Source organism: Centroberyx affinis, unplaced genomic scaffold, assembly GCF_046629955.1.
Source record: "Centroberyx affinis isolate AG114_WGS23_722 - 3 ecotype Tasmania unplaced genomic scaffold, CSIRO-AGI_Caff_v1 ptg000048l_1, whole genome shotgun sequence".
NCBI classification, from domain to species: domain Eukaryota; kingdom Metazoa; phylum Chordata; class Actinopteri; order Beryciformes; family Berycidae; genus Centroberyx; species Centroberyx affinis.
The window spans coordinates 1-17,988 of record NW_027278761.1 but is presented as its reverse complement, the minus strand read 5'-3'; the positions used below and the strand labels follow the sequence as shown (position 1 = coordinate 17,988).

At 40.2% G+C, this 17,988-nt stretch overlaps 3 protein-coding genes across 3 annotated transcripts; 2 read left to right on the top strand and 1 right to left on the bottom strand.

The window, feature by feature from the left end:
* Positions 1 to 942: 942 nt before the first annotated feature.
* LOC139643400 (interleukin-12 subunit alpha) lies at positions 943 to 2,697 on the top strand. The gene is made up of 7 exons (XM_071518542.1): positions 943 to 961; positions 1,055 to 1,212; positions 1,325 to 1,411; positions 1,593 to 1,634; positions 1,868 to 1,990; positions 2,321 to 2,365; positions 2,569 to 2,697. The coding sequence occupies exons 1-7, from the start codon at positions 943 to 945 to the stop codon at positions 2,695 to 2,697; spliced, it is 603 nt and encodes a 200-aa protein (XP_071374643.1).
* Positions 2,698 to 8,791: 6,094 nt separating this feature from the next.
* Positions 8,792 to 11,867, top strand: LOC139643382 (zona pellucida sperm-binding protein 3-like). Its single transcript, XM_071518523.1, has 8 exons — positions 8,792 to 9,199; positions 9,508 to 9,623; positions 9,758 to 9,861; positions 10,000 to 10,177; positions 10,380 to 10,497; positions 10,684 to 10,769; positions 11,301 to 11,569; positions 11,758 to 11,867. Exons 1-8 carry the CDS (start codon positions 8,792 to 8,794, stop codon positions 11,865 to 11,867), a joined length of 1,389 nt encoding a protein of 462 aa, XP_071374624.1.
* Positions 11,868 to 15,688: 3,821 nt separating this feature from the next.
* On the bottom strand, positions 15,689 to 16,237 carry arl14 (ADP-ribosylation factor-like 14). The gene has a single exon (XM_071518572.1). It carries the CDS (start codon positions 16,235 to 16,237, stop codon positions 15,689 to 15,691), a length of 549 nt encoding a protein of 182 aa, XP_071374673.1.
* Positions 16,238 to 17,988: the final 1,751 nt, after the last annotated feature.

The window sequence follows — 17,988 nt, the reverse complement described above, 5'->3', positions numbered from 1 at the left end:
TGTATTTCAAGAGTTTTAAAAGCTAAATATTATATACACAGATCAAATGTCAACACTAAAACGCTGTTTGTTTGTTTTTTTTAATTCTACAACTGATTGATATACATCTCCAAGTTCAAATGGTTAGTTGAAAATTATTACCTCCGCCAAGAAAGTTATGTTTTCGGTGCCGTTTGTTTGTTTGTCTGTCTGTTTGTTTGTCTGTTAGCAGGATTACGGAAAAACTACTGGCCCGATTTTCATTAAACTTTGTGGAAGGGTGTAGCATGGGCCAAGGAAGAACCCCATGCAATTTTGGAGCGGATCTGGATCCGACTCACGAACAAGCAATAATAGCACGAACCTTGGCGGAGGTCTGCGCTCTCCGAGTGCCCTTCTAGTTAAAACTGTAAATGGCTCATTTAACTTTATATGCAATGGGTTTTTTTATATTTACATGAAAAACATTTATATGAAGAAAATTATGTTTTTTTCATCATTTTTTTCCATTTAAATCTATAACATTCTAATTTCCCTAAATGGAGGGTATTTTTAATCTCTATTAGATTATTCTACATTCCACAATCTCTCACTATGTTTTCCTCTAATTAACATACAATATGTTTTCCTCTAATTGAACGGCGAAACTCCTCACCCTCGTTGGAAATGTCATCTGTAAATAGTCAACAATTATGTCAACTTCAGTGTTAACCTCAAGGTCAATGTCAAGGCCTTTTACTCATCAGTGTTTGTGTTAATTCCAGTTTCACTAACACATTCAGTAATGGCTATCCCAAATAGGAAATTACACAGCCTCCACTGGATCACTTTCAATTTAGGTGTCAACACATTATTGTGTGTATTGGTGAGGAAAATCCCTGCACCGGCCTGGGTATAAAACTCTTAAAAGATCTGAGACCAGTCAGTAACTCAAAGGAATCCGAATAAACAGTTGCATCCAAGATGGCAAACACCAAGCTCTGTGAGTATGAAACAAACAATATCCTGTCTTTGCAACAAAATAATTGAGATCGCAGAATTCTGATATGAAACTATGTGTGTCTCTCTCTTCCAGACTCCACTCCTGCTCTGCTGCTGCTTGTGCTTACCTGTCCCCTGTGGCAGGTCAGCCAGTCGTCACCAGTCCAGCCGATGCGTAAAGGCCAGGTGACAGACTCCTGCGTCTTTTACGCACAGTCACTTCTATGGAATATCACTGACGCACTCACACAGGTAGGCCTATATCAGAGCAAATTAAGATAGATTACTTCAGTTAGCAGATTAACATCATCAGTCTGTCTTTAATTTACAGTTATGGATAAGAAATTTCCTTTCCTTGTCGTAGAATAACCTGTTCAAAGGAATCGATTGCATGGCGCAGAGTGTGGAGCTGAACATGGAGTCTAGGACGGCGTCAGTGTGTGCACCAGAGGTAGACACTGAAAGCAACATTTATTCTGTGAAATACATCTAGATTTGGCCTACATCCAAATTACATTATCATACAGCATACCCTAATGTACCCTAATATAATCAGTTATATGTCCAAACACATAAAGGACTGCTTTGGCACTGTTCTTTCGCTCAAAATCTAACTGTGTTTTATCCCACAGGAATCAACATGCTCTGGAGTCACAAAATCTGAATTTGATCAGGTCCGTGCAATTTTGTCCTCCGTTTCCCTGTTCATGTGCCAAAAGCTCCACCTTTAGAATATCAGTCAGAGAATTGTTTTTAATAGCCTAGCAGTGATTTAAAGCTTACAGTGACCGTGAAGTAGGGAAAAAACATTTTTACAGTTTTGACAGTGTTGCTGACACTGGTAGGTATTTTGCTGTCTAATTATTATGTATTTATGTATGTATGTATTTGCTGTTTTCCCATCTAGGAGTCATGTCTGACAAACATTGGGGAGGATCTGCTTTACTACAGCAACCTTCTAGGAGCTCAGCCAGATCCAGAGCATTTACTCAGTCCGACTGTCCTGTTCAGCCTCCGAGAACTCATGGAGGTGAGATACATGGACTCATTTTAAGCCATACACTTTACAAGGAGATACAGTGTGCTGTGGATTTTAGATGGTTCACTCAACATGGCTCAGTGTAATCCACTGTTTACAATCACATACTTGTTCTTTCATAAGGATGCAGCACTTCAATGTTGTTTTTAATATCATGTGTATCTACTCTGTTGTCTGATCAGTGGCTGAGTTAAATAACCAAATCACCAAATCGCCCGTTATACCTGATTTGTTTTAGATATGACATGGCTATGATAAATGTGAAAAAAATTTGAACGGGTGGAAGGAAAATGTTAAAAATGAATTCTTTGCTCTCAACAGAACTGCTTCGCATGGTCTCTGTCCAAAGACTCAGCCTTAAATGAGGTAAGAGATAATAGATAGAAAAGAGGCGTTTAATGGAAATTTACTAAAGTCACTATGACTTCAAACTTGTTAATGTTTTTTTTTACCGTAATAAAACTTGTTCCTTCTGGACTTATATTAAAGCAAAAGGCATAATGCTTATAGTCAAGGAATCAAAAATCAAACAGAATATTCATCATGGTTGTGTCTGTGTTTGTTCGAAGGCTCCAGACCGTCCAAGCACCTATGAGGAGAGACTCCACCTTTGCAAAGTGCTGAAGGGCTTCCAGGTCCGCACCATCACAATCAACAGAGTCATTGGATACATTAATTCTGGGGAACACAATAAATGAATTGTCACTGAACTATAATAGATTAGATTAGGTTCTCTAGAATAAATACAGAAACTACAGTAACAGTTCATGTTACAAATCAATAATCGATCAAATGTAAAAGAAAACACTTAGGTCTATTTTACTACTTTTTATATTTACATTGAAGGTATTAACTTAATTGGTATTTAAACATCCAGAAGATATTTTCATGTTTATTTTATAATTTATTTATAGACTATAGGCTATTTATTCTATTTATTTTCAACTATTTATTATTTATTATGTCATTCACTTGATTCTGTATAAAAAAAACATGTGAAATACATATTTTCTTGCATAAATGAGCTCTCTGTTATTCATTTATTCAGTTTTGCTGTTTTCCTATCACTTTAACTCTAGCAAACATATTACTGAACGAGTATTAAGGTTTGTTTGTTTTTTCTCTGCTATAGAGAAACTACAGTAACACTTCAATGACTTTGACTGACACCTAGGATAATCTATTGCAACCACTGAGTGATGATGTATGGTTTATAGAAACTCAGCTCAAAATAGACAACAGTTCCTTTAGTTTAATTGGAAACACTCAATGACCTTATGGTCAGCCTGGATCACTAAATACAGCAGGTGATTTCCCTGCCACAATGGCTTTTGTCATTAATCCACACACACAACATAGATTCCTGGAACTCAGCACCACCAGCCACTCATCTCATTGAGAAAAATCAAATATTACACCTTTCACTGCCACTCAGCCAAAGACATATTTCAGTGAGGTTTTCATTCCACCAGTTTACTGTGGCATGGTTTTTACTGTGACTTGTGTTATCTTGTTCAGTGTTCAGTGAAGGGGTCACAGTAGATATAATGAGCCTACAGTGTCACAGTACAAGAAACTGTACAGTGAGTAAAGGCTATTTATTATATATATTTTAGAGTTAATTTCATACATCAAGGCAAGGCAAGGCAGCTTTATTTGTATAGCACATTTCATACACTGGGGTAATTCAAAGTGCTTTACGGAGTGATAAAAATACAGTAAAGGTAAAAGATTTACAATTAAAAAGTGCAAAAGTACAGACAAGAGATACAAAAGATAAAAGACTTAAAAAGTAAACTAGTGCAGTTCAAATCAAATGAGATAGAAAGATGAAAGAACACAACAAATACTCCCACTTTTAGATGCACATTGAGTGAACCCATATGTTTTTCTGTAATTTTCTTTTCCCCTGTCCTTCCTGATTCTACTCTTGATCTGATATTTACGTCAGATCTCACTGCCTAAGGCAGACAAGAATCATAGATTCTCCTCTTGGTCAAAAACTTCACCATCCAGAGATGGATGAGAATCATACAGGGTAAAGCTCTGTCCCCCCCACATATAGTGTTCACTCATGCGCAAGTAAGCATTACCTGGACAAGACGAATGAAAATTCGTACTTGCCCGTGTCAGCTCTGTTGGGATCCTGAACAGAAAGAGTTAAAATTATTGTTATTTAAAAGCTAAGCAGAAAAGATACGTTTTTAGCCATTACAGGGTAGAGTAGGCAGTGTAAAATAAGAAAGTTTTTAGCTTTGACTTAAAAGTGGTCAGAGTCGAGGCTTGTCTAATATCATCTGGGAGGTTATTCCAGGTCTGTGTTGCATGATAACAAAACGCTGCTTCACCGTGTTTTGTTCTAACTCTTGGACAGCCAGTAGGCCGGCCCCAGATGTCCTAAGGGTCCTAGAAGGTTCATATAGCACAAGCATGTCAGAGATGTATTTGGGCCCAGAGCCACAGAGTGATTTGTAGACAAGCAGCAAGATTTTGAAATCAATTCTCTGAGTGACTGGTAGGCAGTGTAAGGATTTTAGAACTGGTGTAATGTGGTCGTATTTCTTAGTTTTTGTCAGGACCCTGGCAGCAGCGTTCTGAATAAGTTGGAGTTGCCGAAGAGCTTTTTTTGAAAGCCCTGTGAACAGACCATTGCAGTAATCCAATCTACTGGAAATAAAGGCGTGGGTAAGCCTTACTAGGTCTTGTTTGGACATTATTCCTCTGACTCTTGCAATATTTTTTAGATGGTAGTAAGCTGACGAAGTTACCGATTTGATGTGGCTATTGAAATTTAAATCTGAGTCCAGGATAACGCCAAGATTTCTGGCTTGACTCTTAGTTATGAGGGACAGGGAGTCAAGGTGAGAGCAGACATTCTGTCTTTCTTTCTGTGCTCCAAATTATCTCAGTCTTATTTCTGTTTAGTTGGAGAACATTTTGCCACATCCAGTCATTGATTTGTTCGATGCAGTGACACAGAGTTTCAACAGGTCCATAGTCAAGTGATATGTAGATTTGCATGTCATCTGCATAATTATGGTAGGCTACTTTATTATTTTGTAGGATTTGGCCTAAAGGAAGCATATAGAGATTGAACAGGAGAGGTCCCAAAATGGACCCCTGTGGAACCCCGCAGGGTCATGGCTATCTGCTCAGACACACAGTTTCCAATGGAGACAAAGTACTTTCTGTCATGAAGATATGACTTGAACCACTTAAGGACAGTTCCAGAGAGTCCCACCCAGTTTTCTAATCTTTGTAATAGAATTGTAAGGTCCACAGTGTCAAAGGCAGCACTAAGATCCAACAGTACTAAAACAGAGACTTTGCCTGAGTCATTGTTCAGGCGAATGTCATTAAGTAACTTTATGAGTGCAGTGTCAGTGCTGTAATGGGGCCGAAATCCTGATTGAAAGTTATCGAAGCAATTGGTCAGCGTTAGAAAGTTACTAAGTTGTTGGTGAACAACTTTTTCAATAACTTTACCTAAAAACGGTAAGTTTGATATCGGTCGACAGTTATCCAGTACAGTAGCATCAAGACTGCTCTTCTTTAGGAGAGACTTAATGACTGCAGTTTTCAAAGCCTTTGGAAAAATGCCAGATTGGAGAGAATTGTAAACTACAAGTATTAGTTCTTTCGCCAGGCTGCTCAAAGCTAGTGGGTAAAACATCAAGGCAACAGGTGGATGATTTGAGATTGGAGACAGTTTCTTGGAGTGTTTTGTCGTCAATGGGATTAAATTGTGTCATACCTACCAAGTTACTTCTGGAAGACTGCAGTGATGATGCTTTTTTGTTTGGCATTGAGGAGTTAATAGCATGTCTGATGCCTTGAATCTTGTCATTGAAAAAGGATGCAAGCTCGCCACATTTGCTGGTAGAAACTAGTTCTGGGAATATTGGAACTGGAGGGTTAGTTAACCTGTCAACGGTAGCACATAAGATGTGTGAATTGTTACTGTTCTTGTTGATGATCTCATAGAAAAATGATTGCCTAGCACTTTTCAAGTTCAGACTGTAAATGTGTAATTTTTCTTTATAGATTTCAAAGTGAATCTGGAGGTTTGATTTACACCATTTTCACTCTGCTTTCCGGCACTCCCTTTCTGTGCCCTTACAGAATGAGTGTTTCTCCATGGTGCCTTTTGCTTACTAGCGATCATGCAATGGCATCAATTACATTCAAAATTTTAGAATTGAAGGTATTCAGTAGATCATCAACATGATTTGAAGCTGGGGCAGTTTCAGATTTGATGGCTTCCATAAAAAGTGTTCTGGTATTCTGGTATACAATTTCAGATCTAATGTTGATTTTTGGTGTAATAGACAGATCAAAGAATACACAGAAATTATCTGATAGAGCAACATCAAGCACAGTGACATTTGATATGTTAACACCCTTAGTAATAACTAGATCTAGAGTGTGTCCTCTAGTATGGGTCGGCCCTTTCACATGTTGAGACAGATCAAACGTGTCAAGTATCAAAGTGATCATATAACTACATAACTTAATGTTTATTGTTTTTTCTATTGTCTGTCATGAATTCATGGACACCCCTCCCCCCCAACAGTGTAGCTATTTATAGGCTGAGTGAATGTTGCTGATTCATAAAACCTGAGCGAAAGTGTGATGTTAACTCTCTATATGTTTCAGTATGCATCCTCTTGCCTGTTGGGGAAATTCCGTGTAAGTCTGAGGTTTGTGGCCACGCTGGTTGAGACAGACCTATGACACGCTCTCCACAGAGAGCTTGTAAAAACCATTTAATCATTTTTTGTTTGTTTTGTTCAAAAGGAAAGTAGGCAGGCCGCTCTAGCATTTCAATTTATTTAGAGGACTGGAATGTAGAGAAGAAGACAGAGTGGGGAGACGCAGGAGAAAAAGTACAGCTGCAGTACTGTAGAGCAGGAGTGCACAGACTGAAAGGGACAGGGGCAAAGTTCTCTAAAAGGGCAACTTCTGGACTGTCCTGGTGGCTCAGTTGGCTAAGACACCTACCATGTTTAAAGCAACGTCTTGGGTTTGAAATTGGCCTTGGACCTTTGTTGCTTGTGACTCTCTCCCATCTTTTCAATCTGTTTTCACTGTGAACTGTCTAATAAAGCAGAAATGCCATAAAACAAATCTTTAAAAGGGCACATCCTCAGAAGTGCTAGGGGGGGTCTGGGGGCATGGATTTTTGAAAAGTTGCTTTTAAAAACTCCCCTTGAATATCATTTCAAGTGAGAAAATGCAATATACTTGCATTTCTGATCTGTCACTGAGATTAATACATAATCCAATCTAAAAATTAAAGATCTACGTTGAAATGCAATATGAAATTGAACAACTCTGCATTATCAAATAGGACCCTACCAAACATAGTTTCTTTGTTTAGCAAGTTATAGGCCTAGTTTTCATGGTAACACTTTATAATAACCATCATTAATAAATGGTAAATTGATAGTTAATTAAACTTTAGTTAATAGTTATTTTACTGTTAACAAACAATGAAATGATCATTAATAATGTTTACTAATTATTAGTAATGCTATAATTTATGTTATTTTATCATTAGTTTGTGTAATATAAAATCATTTGTTTATAAATTATATATTGTATCATAGCTGATAAGAGACGGTAAAAAGGGTAAAAAGCTATGATAAAATATATAATTTATAAACAAATGATTTTATATTACACAAATGAATGATAAAATAACATAAATTATAAATAGACTATTAACTAAAGTTTAATTAACTATCAATTTACCATTTATTAATGATGGTTATTATAAAGTGTTACCATTATGCCACTTGGTTCAAACAAAATAGCTAGTGTCTGTATTCATTAATTTAATTTTCCTCTTTCTTCCAAAAGTTGCACTATTCTATCAGTAAGAGTCAATATGCTCAACTCTTTTTGGGGTTCAGACGCCCTGAAGAATTTCAGGTGAAACTACACTAGACTGCTGAAAGTGAAGAAGCATTTTGAGAATTACTTTATTGATAGTTTGGTTGTGTTTGTGTTTACAGGCCCTATAGTTGCCTCTCAAAGCAGTTTGGCATCTCTCATAGGAGCTACAGACATTTTCCTGAACAGATTGGATGAGACTTTATGGAGAGGATGAAAGGTCATGTGGCTTTAATGCTCACTGCAGACCAGTGTAAGCTGTTTAAGAAAGATAAGGCATGTATGCAGGTTTCAATAGTCAATATATAATGTAAATGCTGTGGTATGAATGCACTTCAGACTGGTTATCTGCCCCTTTTAGCTTATAGCTCCTCAGATGATTGTTAGCGAGACCTGTTTCAGAGAAGAAAGCTTAACAGAGCTTATAAAGGGATCTCTGGTTCCCCAAGAAGGATTTTATTTATTACTGATAAACCAACACTATTCAATTAAATTCATTTCTCGATTAAATTCAAATCAGTGGAAACTAAATGGTTTTGAATAGTTCACTTTAACTGATATCTGTGGTTGTACTGCCACCTAGTGTAAAATACAGCCATGAAATTGTTATATGAAGTTTAATTACAAAGACTAAAGCAATCTATTAGATGAACACTTCAGACATTTAAAATAATGATTACGGCTAAAAAACAAACAAACAAAAAACAAAAAAAACAGGAGACCTAAAAGGAACTGTGATTGAGAGATGAGGTTATGCTGAGCAGCCCACCAATCAACCATCTTTTGGTCCAGGTGTTAATGGGCTGCACCTAATCAATGATTGGACCACGTTTGATTTTCAGTGGGTGCTGTGGACGCCGACACTTTGCCAAAGCTGGATTAGCGAGCCCAGGCATCATGGACCTTCAGCAAAGTTCCCCGTGGTGGATCATCGCCCTTCTCGCCGTTTCGACACTCACGCACTGTCAGTACGTGTACAGGCCGCAACGTGGCTCCACTACAGAAAACTCCTACATCCCGAACAGATTTCATAACATCCAGCCCGAAGTGGCTGCGGTGAAACAGCAGCAAAGCGCGGAACCCAGCGCGCGGCCTCCAAGCGCTGTCGTCGTCACGTGCCATGCGGATTCGCTGGAGGTCGTGGTGCAGGCTGACCTGTTTGACACAGGCCTTCTGGTGGACGGCAGACATTTGCACTTGGGCTCGGATTCAGTGAGCAAAGGGAGCGCGTGCACAGCAGTCCCATCCGGAGAGGCAGAATTCACCATTCAAGCCCACTTGATGGACTGTGGAACTAAACTATCTGTAACTTGATGTTGTTTTCTTGTGGCAGTCCAATTTGTTTGAAGTTTAACACTTTTATGGAATTCAGTTCAAGTTAGATGTCTAGGCGTGTAACTTGGGCGTTAAGCCAGTATGAAATTTAGGTATCCAGCTGTCCTGGTTTGCATATTTGTGCTCCAGCAAGCTTTGACTTAGGCTCCTAAAATGACAACCATGGTTTAGTGACTGATATTAGGATTAGGAAAACCTGTTCTTTTATAGTATATAGCAACAATAAAAATGGGTACCTGATATATGTGGAAAGCCATTAAACATTTATCCTTTTTCAGTCCACAAATGAGAAACTTATCTATTCCAACATCCTGGTCTACTCACCTGAACCTTCCTCTGACGGTGTGCTTCGACTGGATGGAGCAACTATTCCAGTTGAATGCCATTATGAAAAGTGAGTACATTGCATTTGATAGAAGAGTTGAAGTGTGTAGCATTGGATTAGTCTTGCATTATTCCTTCTTGGGGAATTTTAACAATGCTAAGAAATGATGTAAGAAATATTGCTAAAAAGCCGTCTGTTTCCAGGAGATATGCTGTGGATGGCATTGCTCTGAACCCCACCTGGGCTCCTTTTGTCTCCAAAGCCACAGCTGAGGATGAAATGGACTTCAGTCTGCAGCTCATGACTGGTATTAAGCATCTTAATGAGTTTCATGCTTTTGTTTAATGCTTGCACTTTAAAGTTACCTGTTGTATGGCAAAAGAATCAACATTAGAGTTGATTCTTGGCTTTCTCATCCTTTTTCATCATTGTGTCCTCTGCTCAGATGACTGGCAGTTTCAGAGGGGATCTCATGTCTACTTTCTGGGTGACCCCATTCATCTGGAAGTATCTGTCATCATGGGCAGCCACATGCCCCTACGAGTCTATGTAGACCATTGTGTTGCCACAGCGACTCCTGATGCAGAGGCCACCTTGAGATACGACTTTATTGAACATTATGGGTGAGCTGTTGGAATGGATAAACACACATGAAGCAACCAAACCTTTTAACTTCTAGACATAGTCCCATAACCCTAAACTGAACATTTTTGTGTACTGAAATGATAATTCCCTTCCTCTAGTTAAAGTTTGAATTGTTTGCCTTTCGATTGAAATTAAAATTTCTGTATTCCCAATGTTTGTCTTCCTGTGCTGTCCTTCCAGATGTCTTGCTGATGCTTATCTGACGAGCTCCAGCTCACGTTTCCTACCAAGAGTTCAGCAGCACAAGCTGAGATTCCAGCTGGAAGCCTTCAGGTTCTACCAGGAGTCTAGCCATCTGGTCAGTTACCTCTCCTGTCCAAACAAGTCATTTTTCTATGAATTGTTTAATGTACAACATGCTTGCCAGTGTGATACTCAAATTATTCCCCTTTCTCTGTTCAGTCTGTCAGAACTGAGACTGGATTGAGCCTGAAAGAAGAGTTTGAATTACTGCACATTGAAATATCTGCCGTCTCTCCCACAGATCTATATCACCTGCTATGTGAAGGCTGTCCCGGCCTTGCTAGCAGTCGGCTCTCAGAACCGGGCCTGCTCTTTCATTGAGAACAGGTGTGATATTCATGGAGCTGTCTTAAGTACAATGTGGTCCATTCTGCCTGCTACACCACAAAGTCTGTGCTGTTTCACTGTCAAGAAATTAATATATATACCTTTTTGTCGAAAGGTACAACTCTGTAGCTTATTTTCTGAGTGTTGGCAGTGTTTAACATTTGCTCAGTAGTTTTGCATTGACCCAGAACTCTTGCTGATCAGGACGTCCTTGCTTGGGTCCCCTGGGTTCCTTTACAAATTGAAAAATAGCAATGTTTTTTGTTTGTTACTGTCCCCCCAAGAATCCTAGTTGAGGACCTCCTGACCCACAGTAATTCCATGTCATCTTAAAAGCTTCCCCCTTCTCATTAAACACTAAAGGCTCACTATTTCAGCCACCACATAATCTTAACCAACACAGGATGCAAGTTGTGTGTTCCATGTGTTTGATTCTTTTTTTTAATTCAGTTGGTTGATCACTCTTATTTGATGGATGGGATTTTTTTAAATTGCTAATTTTCTTAATTTAACAATTTCCTTCTCATCCAGATGGCAGTCGGTAGATGGGAATGACGAGGCATGCAGAGGCTGTGACGTCTCCCAGCGGTTTAAGGAGCCACAGTCTATAGAATCCCCCAAACCTACCATCAGAACCACAACCAGACCTGCTATCACTACACAGGACACTGTCTGGAACAGGCCCAAACAAAACCCAGCCAACTATTTCCGTTTGCGTCCCGGCATGCACCAGCCCAGCAAACCTCTACCATCCTCATCCTCTGCTAGACTGATGAAGAGAGGAGCCGACTCTAAAGAAGGTGGGTGTAACGGACATTAACATAATTAGATACTAAGATGCATTAAATCTTTCTTCAACCCACTTTAAGTGCAATGTAATGTAAATCAACTTCATGGACAGATTTTAAACTTTGTTCGCCAAGTTTAAAGCAGCCCAAAGAGATTCTTTCACGTTTGTCAATGAGACGCCACCTGTTTGTTTCCAGAGAGGACGAAGGTCACCCACCTGGGACCCCTGGTCATCCTGCCTTCCAGAAAACTTGTCACAAAGCCAGCCGTTTCCACAACAGTGCTCCCTCCAGGAACAGCACCACCTGAGACTGAAATCCACAGTTAATACTGCGCAGAGGAAGAAACCTGAGACTCTATCGCTGCTGCCTTCAAAGCCAGCAGATGCATTAACAGGCACCCGAGGTCTTGGAAACCCCACAGAGAGGAAACATAAGCATTTTGAATGAAACGGACATTGCTGTGAGAACAACTGAGGCTATTCCAGTCATACAAGATGCCATCTCATTTGAATAAGGATTTGCCTGGTTTACAGTAAGTAAACGTCATTGACAGCCAGGAAAACGTGCTGGGCTGTGCTTCCCCTTTTGTAGGGAATAATATTTGAGATTTTCTACTGACTTTGGAGAGTATTTTCTGTGACTTCAGTTCTTTCATTTGCTGTACATTACAAACCTGTTTTCCAATAAACATTTTACAACTTTAACATGGCTGTTTTGTGTTTTGTTTTTTTTAGCAGCTATTTTGGTTAGAAATGGCTTAATGCACGGAAACTTGAGGCTTGCAATGTGTTCCCGTTGTTCTGTATCTGATCTTTACAGTATGCTTGAACATCCATAGTCCTTGATCACAAGCTTGTATGGTTTTAGCAAACAAATTTTTAATTTGCCTTGGAATTTGAGCACTCAGACTCATTTGGCCCAAGCAACAGAAGTGTGTGTGAGAGAGAGAGAGAGAGAGAGAGAATATATACACTGCATCCTTTTGACTGCATGCCTGCAAGATCCATCTCCGATAATGTCAGCTATCTTGAACCCAGAGGAAAAGCAGACATTGTAACTATTAGTGAGCACTTCCCTCCATTACCACCCACAACCTGCTCATTGTGTAGGCACATTATTGATTCATCCTTGTCAGAGTATGATGCAATATAAAATGTTGGCCTTGCCTGCCATCTCCAGTAAAATTATTAGTCACAGTTCTCTGCAGTAATGGTTTGCTTGACTTTGGAAACTGTATAGCAACTTTTTGATTACTTAACTCACAGTTAAAATAGTTTTATTAAGGGAATGAATCAAACCAGTTTATTACTGGTAATGAGTCAGGAAAATATCACTGCTGCATATGTGCGCTGTAGCAGTTGATTCAAAGCCTGAAATTCAGATGTGTAATAAATACCGTGTTGATACATGCGCAGGATCTGTGCACCTTCATCTCCTCTTTAGTTTGAATACTCAATTGAATACACAACTGTAGCCAATTCAGCTTAGACCTGACTTGACCTCCTGATTATGCACGAAGCGATATTAACAATGGAGAAGGGAATTCCTTGTGCTTTTGTCAACAAGAGCATGGTTCGTTATTTTGGGTTTATTTGCTTCAGCACCGCGGACAGCGCCCCCTGTACCCCCATACAGCGCAGATGACCAGTCACAGTTGTTTCCCCATGACTGTTTTGAGAGCGCTGTCCCTGGTCCTGAAACAACCAAAGCCCCCTTCCTCTTCGGCCACACTCCCTGCTTTAATGTCCACCCCAGACTGCACCCCCATGTATCGATAATCGTTAATCATAGCTAATTTCTTAGTGCTTCCGACAGGACAGGTCGATTTCCTCGGCGCCGCCTGTTTACTTTCATATCAAATGATGTAACTCGCAGAATATTGTATGCAAGATTGTGCTTTCGATTAGATGGACGGCATCAATATTTCCGCTAAGTGCTTAATAGATCAGGAGTTTAGTGAAGTACACTTGAAAGGCCTGGTGGTGCATCATTCTTGGCTTCCTAGCATATTCACGTGTTGTGAAGGCTGTGCTGATATGCACATTAAGCTGAGTAGAAGCCCTAAATGCTCGTTAGTGAATATTGCATATTCAATGTGCGCACACTAACTATAACGAGAGGGCATCATATGATAATGAATTTGTTTATCCAAAAGATTTTTTTATATATTTCCTCTGGGTCCGCCGTGGTTGATGATAGCTCACTGCGTCAGCGCTTCAACCAAACGCATTTTGCAGGCAAGCAGCATCCTCTTGCATGCATCCTGCTTTCCCAGCTTCACCGCCGGAGTAACCTGGATCGGTCGATACCTTTGAATATCAAGAACGATGTTTTTCTTAAGATGTCAAACGCTGGCCTTCACCGTTTGCCTTTTTGTTCGTACAACTGTCCATTCGATCCGAAAATGCGGACAAGATATCTGTCGGGATGACCATGACTGCTGCGCGCAAGGAAACGACACCACTACCGTCACCTGTTGCAAGCAAATCCTGGACAAGACCTACTACAACATCGCCATGGTCACCCGCAAACTTTCTGGGGTGCTTATTCTGCTGCTTCTCTTCGCCGTGGGCTATTTTGTCCAGAGATTGGTATGTTCCAGATCCAGGCGACACACCCCACCCCACAATGGGAACCCAACTACTGCCGTATCACAAGAACCGCTGGTGGGGAGCGTTACATCGCACAGCTTGGCTGACCCAGCGCCAACTGCTCAGTTGCCCACATACGATGAATGCAAACACCTGCCGACGTATGAAGAGACGGTACGGGACGGGTGCAGAGGTCGGCCGGAGACCAACACACAGCAGGGACAAGTATGACATGGGCGTCAGTTGGGTACAGCAAGGTTTGGGCCCTCGCCATGCCTTAGCCTAAGTGAGGATTTGATATTGTAGTTTATATAATGGAGAGCAAAGATCAAACAAAAATTCCCAGGAATTTGTTTGCAAGCCGTATCTTAAAAAAAAATACCAAAGGAGCGTTCAGGACCAATGTTCCCTCTGTACGTCACCAAATTATTTGGACAATAACTTACCATGGGCCACATATCTTGTCAGGCATCAGTCTTTGCTCCACTTGTCCACACATAGTCGATATAAGCGAGTTTCAATGTTTTGGTTGCAAAATAGGCTATATTAGATTCAGGCAGTTTGCCGTTGGGTTTACTGAACTGACGCCCTTACATGAGGACCGCCGCAGCCGTTTTCAAATCAAGACTTTTATGCACTTTGCCATTGCAATGAGCTATATAAGAGCTGTGACAGTTATTTTGGTATCTCTTTAGTTCAATATCTCGCTGACATTTATGCTGTAGTATCAATGAGAGAATTCATTGAATCCAAACGTGGAATTAATGAAGATGATTGCTAATAGATAACCAAATGTAATTGCCCATAATAATGTGCATAAGGTGCTATCTGTGTAGCCTAAATAATCGAAAGTGTTGGGCTTTGGTGAAGACGTGAGAGGCTACATTCTTACACACACTTGTGTAACACATGACAATACATTTTAACACATGTTGTTATTAACATATCTTGTGTTGAAAAGTAACACAAGTGTGTGTTGTCCCAAAGAAGACACATAGGTATGTTAAAAATGACACATCTTTTGTAAGACTGTATAATTAAATATGTTACATTGTCCCTAACGAAAAATCACTATAATGTTCCTATAGTGGCTTATTTTGTGTCTGCTGTCTGATAGTAAGTTTATATTGACCTTAGTGTACTTTATGGCATATTTGATCTCCTGTGCTATAATATTCGTATAAAAGCTTCTAGTTTTGCTGTGATTTTGTATCCTTCTAAAATGTATTAGCCTATAGGATTATAGTTTTTTTTTCGTAAGGGATTTTGCGCACAAGGCTCATTGTGCGTAAAATGTGCACATATCGCACTGAAAAATTCAAACACTGAAAACTCAGCTGGTGTATAACATGGTTTAATACAGTTGTGTAAAACAGCTTAGATTTTGAGCAGAGTTATTTAAAATGCATTTGAATATATATGTTGTCAGATGTTTCCAAGTAACTTTCCATATAAATAAAACTCCACTTCTACTCTAAACCCATTGATGTGACTGACTTGGACCTGAGATAGTAGACTGTATCCCTGATATTGTCTTTCATCCCCGAGTCTGATGGAGTTTGAGCATGTGGGCCACCCGTCTGAAGCCTTCTTCAACCCCAAAGCCCGTCGATGCTGAACAAGGCTGGACGAACCAATCCCGACCTGAACAAACTTTCCTGAGGTTAAACCGTTCCGTTATATCCGTGACAGTCAATGCTCCGCTGACGTCCTGTTTGTTGGTGAGGACGACCACCGGCCGTCCCTTCAGAAGGTCGCTCTTCAGTGTGTTTTCCAGCTCCCGACGGGCTTCGTCCAGGCGCTGCGTATCGGAGCTGTCCACAACGAACACGACGGCCGCTGTGTCCTGGTGGAAACTCTTCCAGTACTGCCGCATCTTTCCCTGGCCGCCGACGTCCCACACGGTTAGGGAGATGTTCCGCCTGTTCTTTCTCGCCTCGATCATTTCCACATTGAAACCGATGGTAGGGACGGTATTAACGCACGCGTTGTATTTCAGTTTGTAGAGGAGGGTCGATTTGCCAGCGTTGTCCAGGCCCAGGAGGAGAACCCGGGCCTCCTGCTGTTTTGTTCCCCGCTGGCCCATGGCGATGTGGAGCGGCACCCGAGAGAAGGACTATCATCTGAAGTGGGATAGCCTCTTCCACTCCCATTATTCTCTTGGTGCTTATGTTTACCTAGTGCGTTACCCGGAGTTACTAGATAACCTATTACACAGTGACTATAAACCTGGCCGATAAGGCACCACACCAAGGGGCCAAAGTTTATAACAGAGGATGTCCCAACTAAGTTTGTCAGGCACTGGAGCAGAGCCGTTTCTAGGTTGTTGGGGGCCCTATGCAAAATCTTGTTTGGGCGGGGGGGTGCGCTATTTCAAGCACTTTCAAGCAAATTCCATATGCATATAAATCAGACCGAATTCTGCATTTTTCACATAAAATTCTTTTAATTTCAGGAACTTAGTTGCATTGTTAAGACATCAAAATCAAAACAAACGTGCAAACTGTAAATACTGAACAAATAAAATGGTTTTTTTTTCAAAAACAGAATGCTTTGAATAAATTATAAACTTATGAACAAGAATACACATACATACAATTAACTACTATAAATGTCACTAGCATCAGGATAAAAGTGCAAATGACAAACAACAATCCAATAATATACAGCCTATATTATGCAAAATAATTTCACAAATCAGACAAGAGATACTTGCATCTGGTGTTTGTTGGGTTGATGGACCTGGTGTCCCCTGACAAGCAGAGAGGTCTGGCTGTGCTGAGGCTGGTCCTCCAAAGTATTCCAGAAGTGCTCCTGCAGAGACATAAAGGTTCTAGGTGAATGAACTATTACTCACATTGTAATACTGTTGAAATCCAAAACCTGTTCGTTGGTAAAATTACATTAGTGGCTAGTAACTGGAAGAATAGTGACTAGTCATTAGAAAATAAGCACTAGAACCTAATTTTAGTGACTAGTGCATTTTAAGGATTAAATGTTAAAACGGCCTGCCATAGTTACTGTAGTTTAAAAATGTCCCCTTAAGTAGCTTTAAAATTACTTTTTCCATACTGTAGGACAATGTTATACAGGCCTACATATTCTGTGCCTGCTCGTTCCAAAGCATCATTGAAGTGAGCGAAATATAAAACGATTTTTTTTATGGCTGCGCCATTACATCAAATGGAAAGATCCAGATGTCTTGTGCATCATTTTATACATATTTCCCTGTAATTCAGCATGACATATTTGGTATATTTGGAAACCTTGGGATCTTGAGTAGGCTGTGAAACGTGTGTTTGTAATGATAATCCCGCATAAGGGTCCTTAATCCCCCTCCCGTTAACAACCACCTCCATAACTAAATTGTCAACCTGTGGGAAACACTTGTTAAATGCGAGCTGTTTGGATGATTATATACATGCCGAATTTACCAGAACACCCTATCAGTTAATAACAAAGTCTCACGTCATATTTTCATATGCGTTTTTTGCTGATAAGTAATGCAGAAACAAATTGCCAGATGTTTGAACGGACCTTCGCCGACCGTTCTCCCCTCACGGTGCGCAGAGGCGGTAGCCGTGCCGGTAACTCTGACCATAAAGCTAGTATGTGGTCAGATGCGGTTCAATAATACCATGATACCATAGATCACGTTAGCTAGCCTAGCCAGCTCTGAAAACAAAATGCGTGTTACTAGGGTTAGCAAGCTAGCTAGGTCTAGGTAGCTGGATCGTGTTATAGGTAACAGTTAGTAAACCTAATTTACATAGCTATCGTTAGCTATCCAGTGGTTCAGATAACTTTACACCGATCGCTGACTGGTAGAAATACATT

Coding starts and splice junctions, on each gene's coding strand:
- LOC139643400 (XM_071518542.1), top strand. Junction 1,213..1,324: donor TCACTGACGCACTCACACAG/GTAGGCCTATAT, acceptor TCCTTGTCGTAG/AATAACCTGTTCAAAGGAAT. Junction 2,366..2,568: donor AAGACTCAGCCTTAAATGAG/GTAAGAGATAAT, acceptor GTTTGTTCGAAG/GCTCCAGACCGTCCAAGCAC.
- LOC139643382 (XM_071518523.1), top strand. CDS start 8,792: ATGGACCTTCAGCAAAGTTCCCCGTGGTGGATCATCGCCCTTCTCGCC. Junction 9,624..9,757: donor GTTGAATGCCATTATGAAAA/GTGAGTACATTG, acceptor GTCTGTTTCCAG/GAGATATGCTGTGGATGGCA. Junction 11,570..11,757: donor AGGAGCCGACTCTAAAGAAG/GTGGGTGTAACG, acceptor TTGTTTCCAGAG/AGGACGAAGGTCACCCACCT.
- arl14 (XM_071518572.1), bottom strand. CDS start 16,237: ATGGGCCAGCGGGGAACAAAACAGCAGGAGGCCCGGGTTCTCCTCCTG.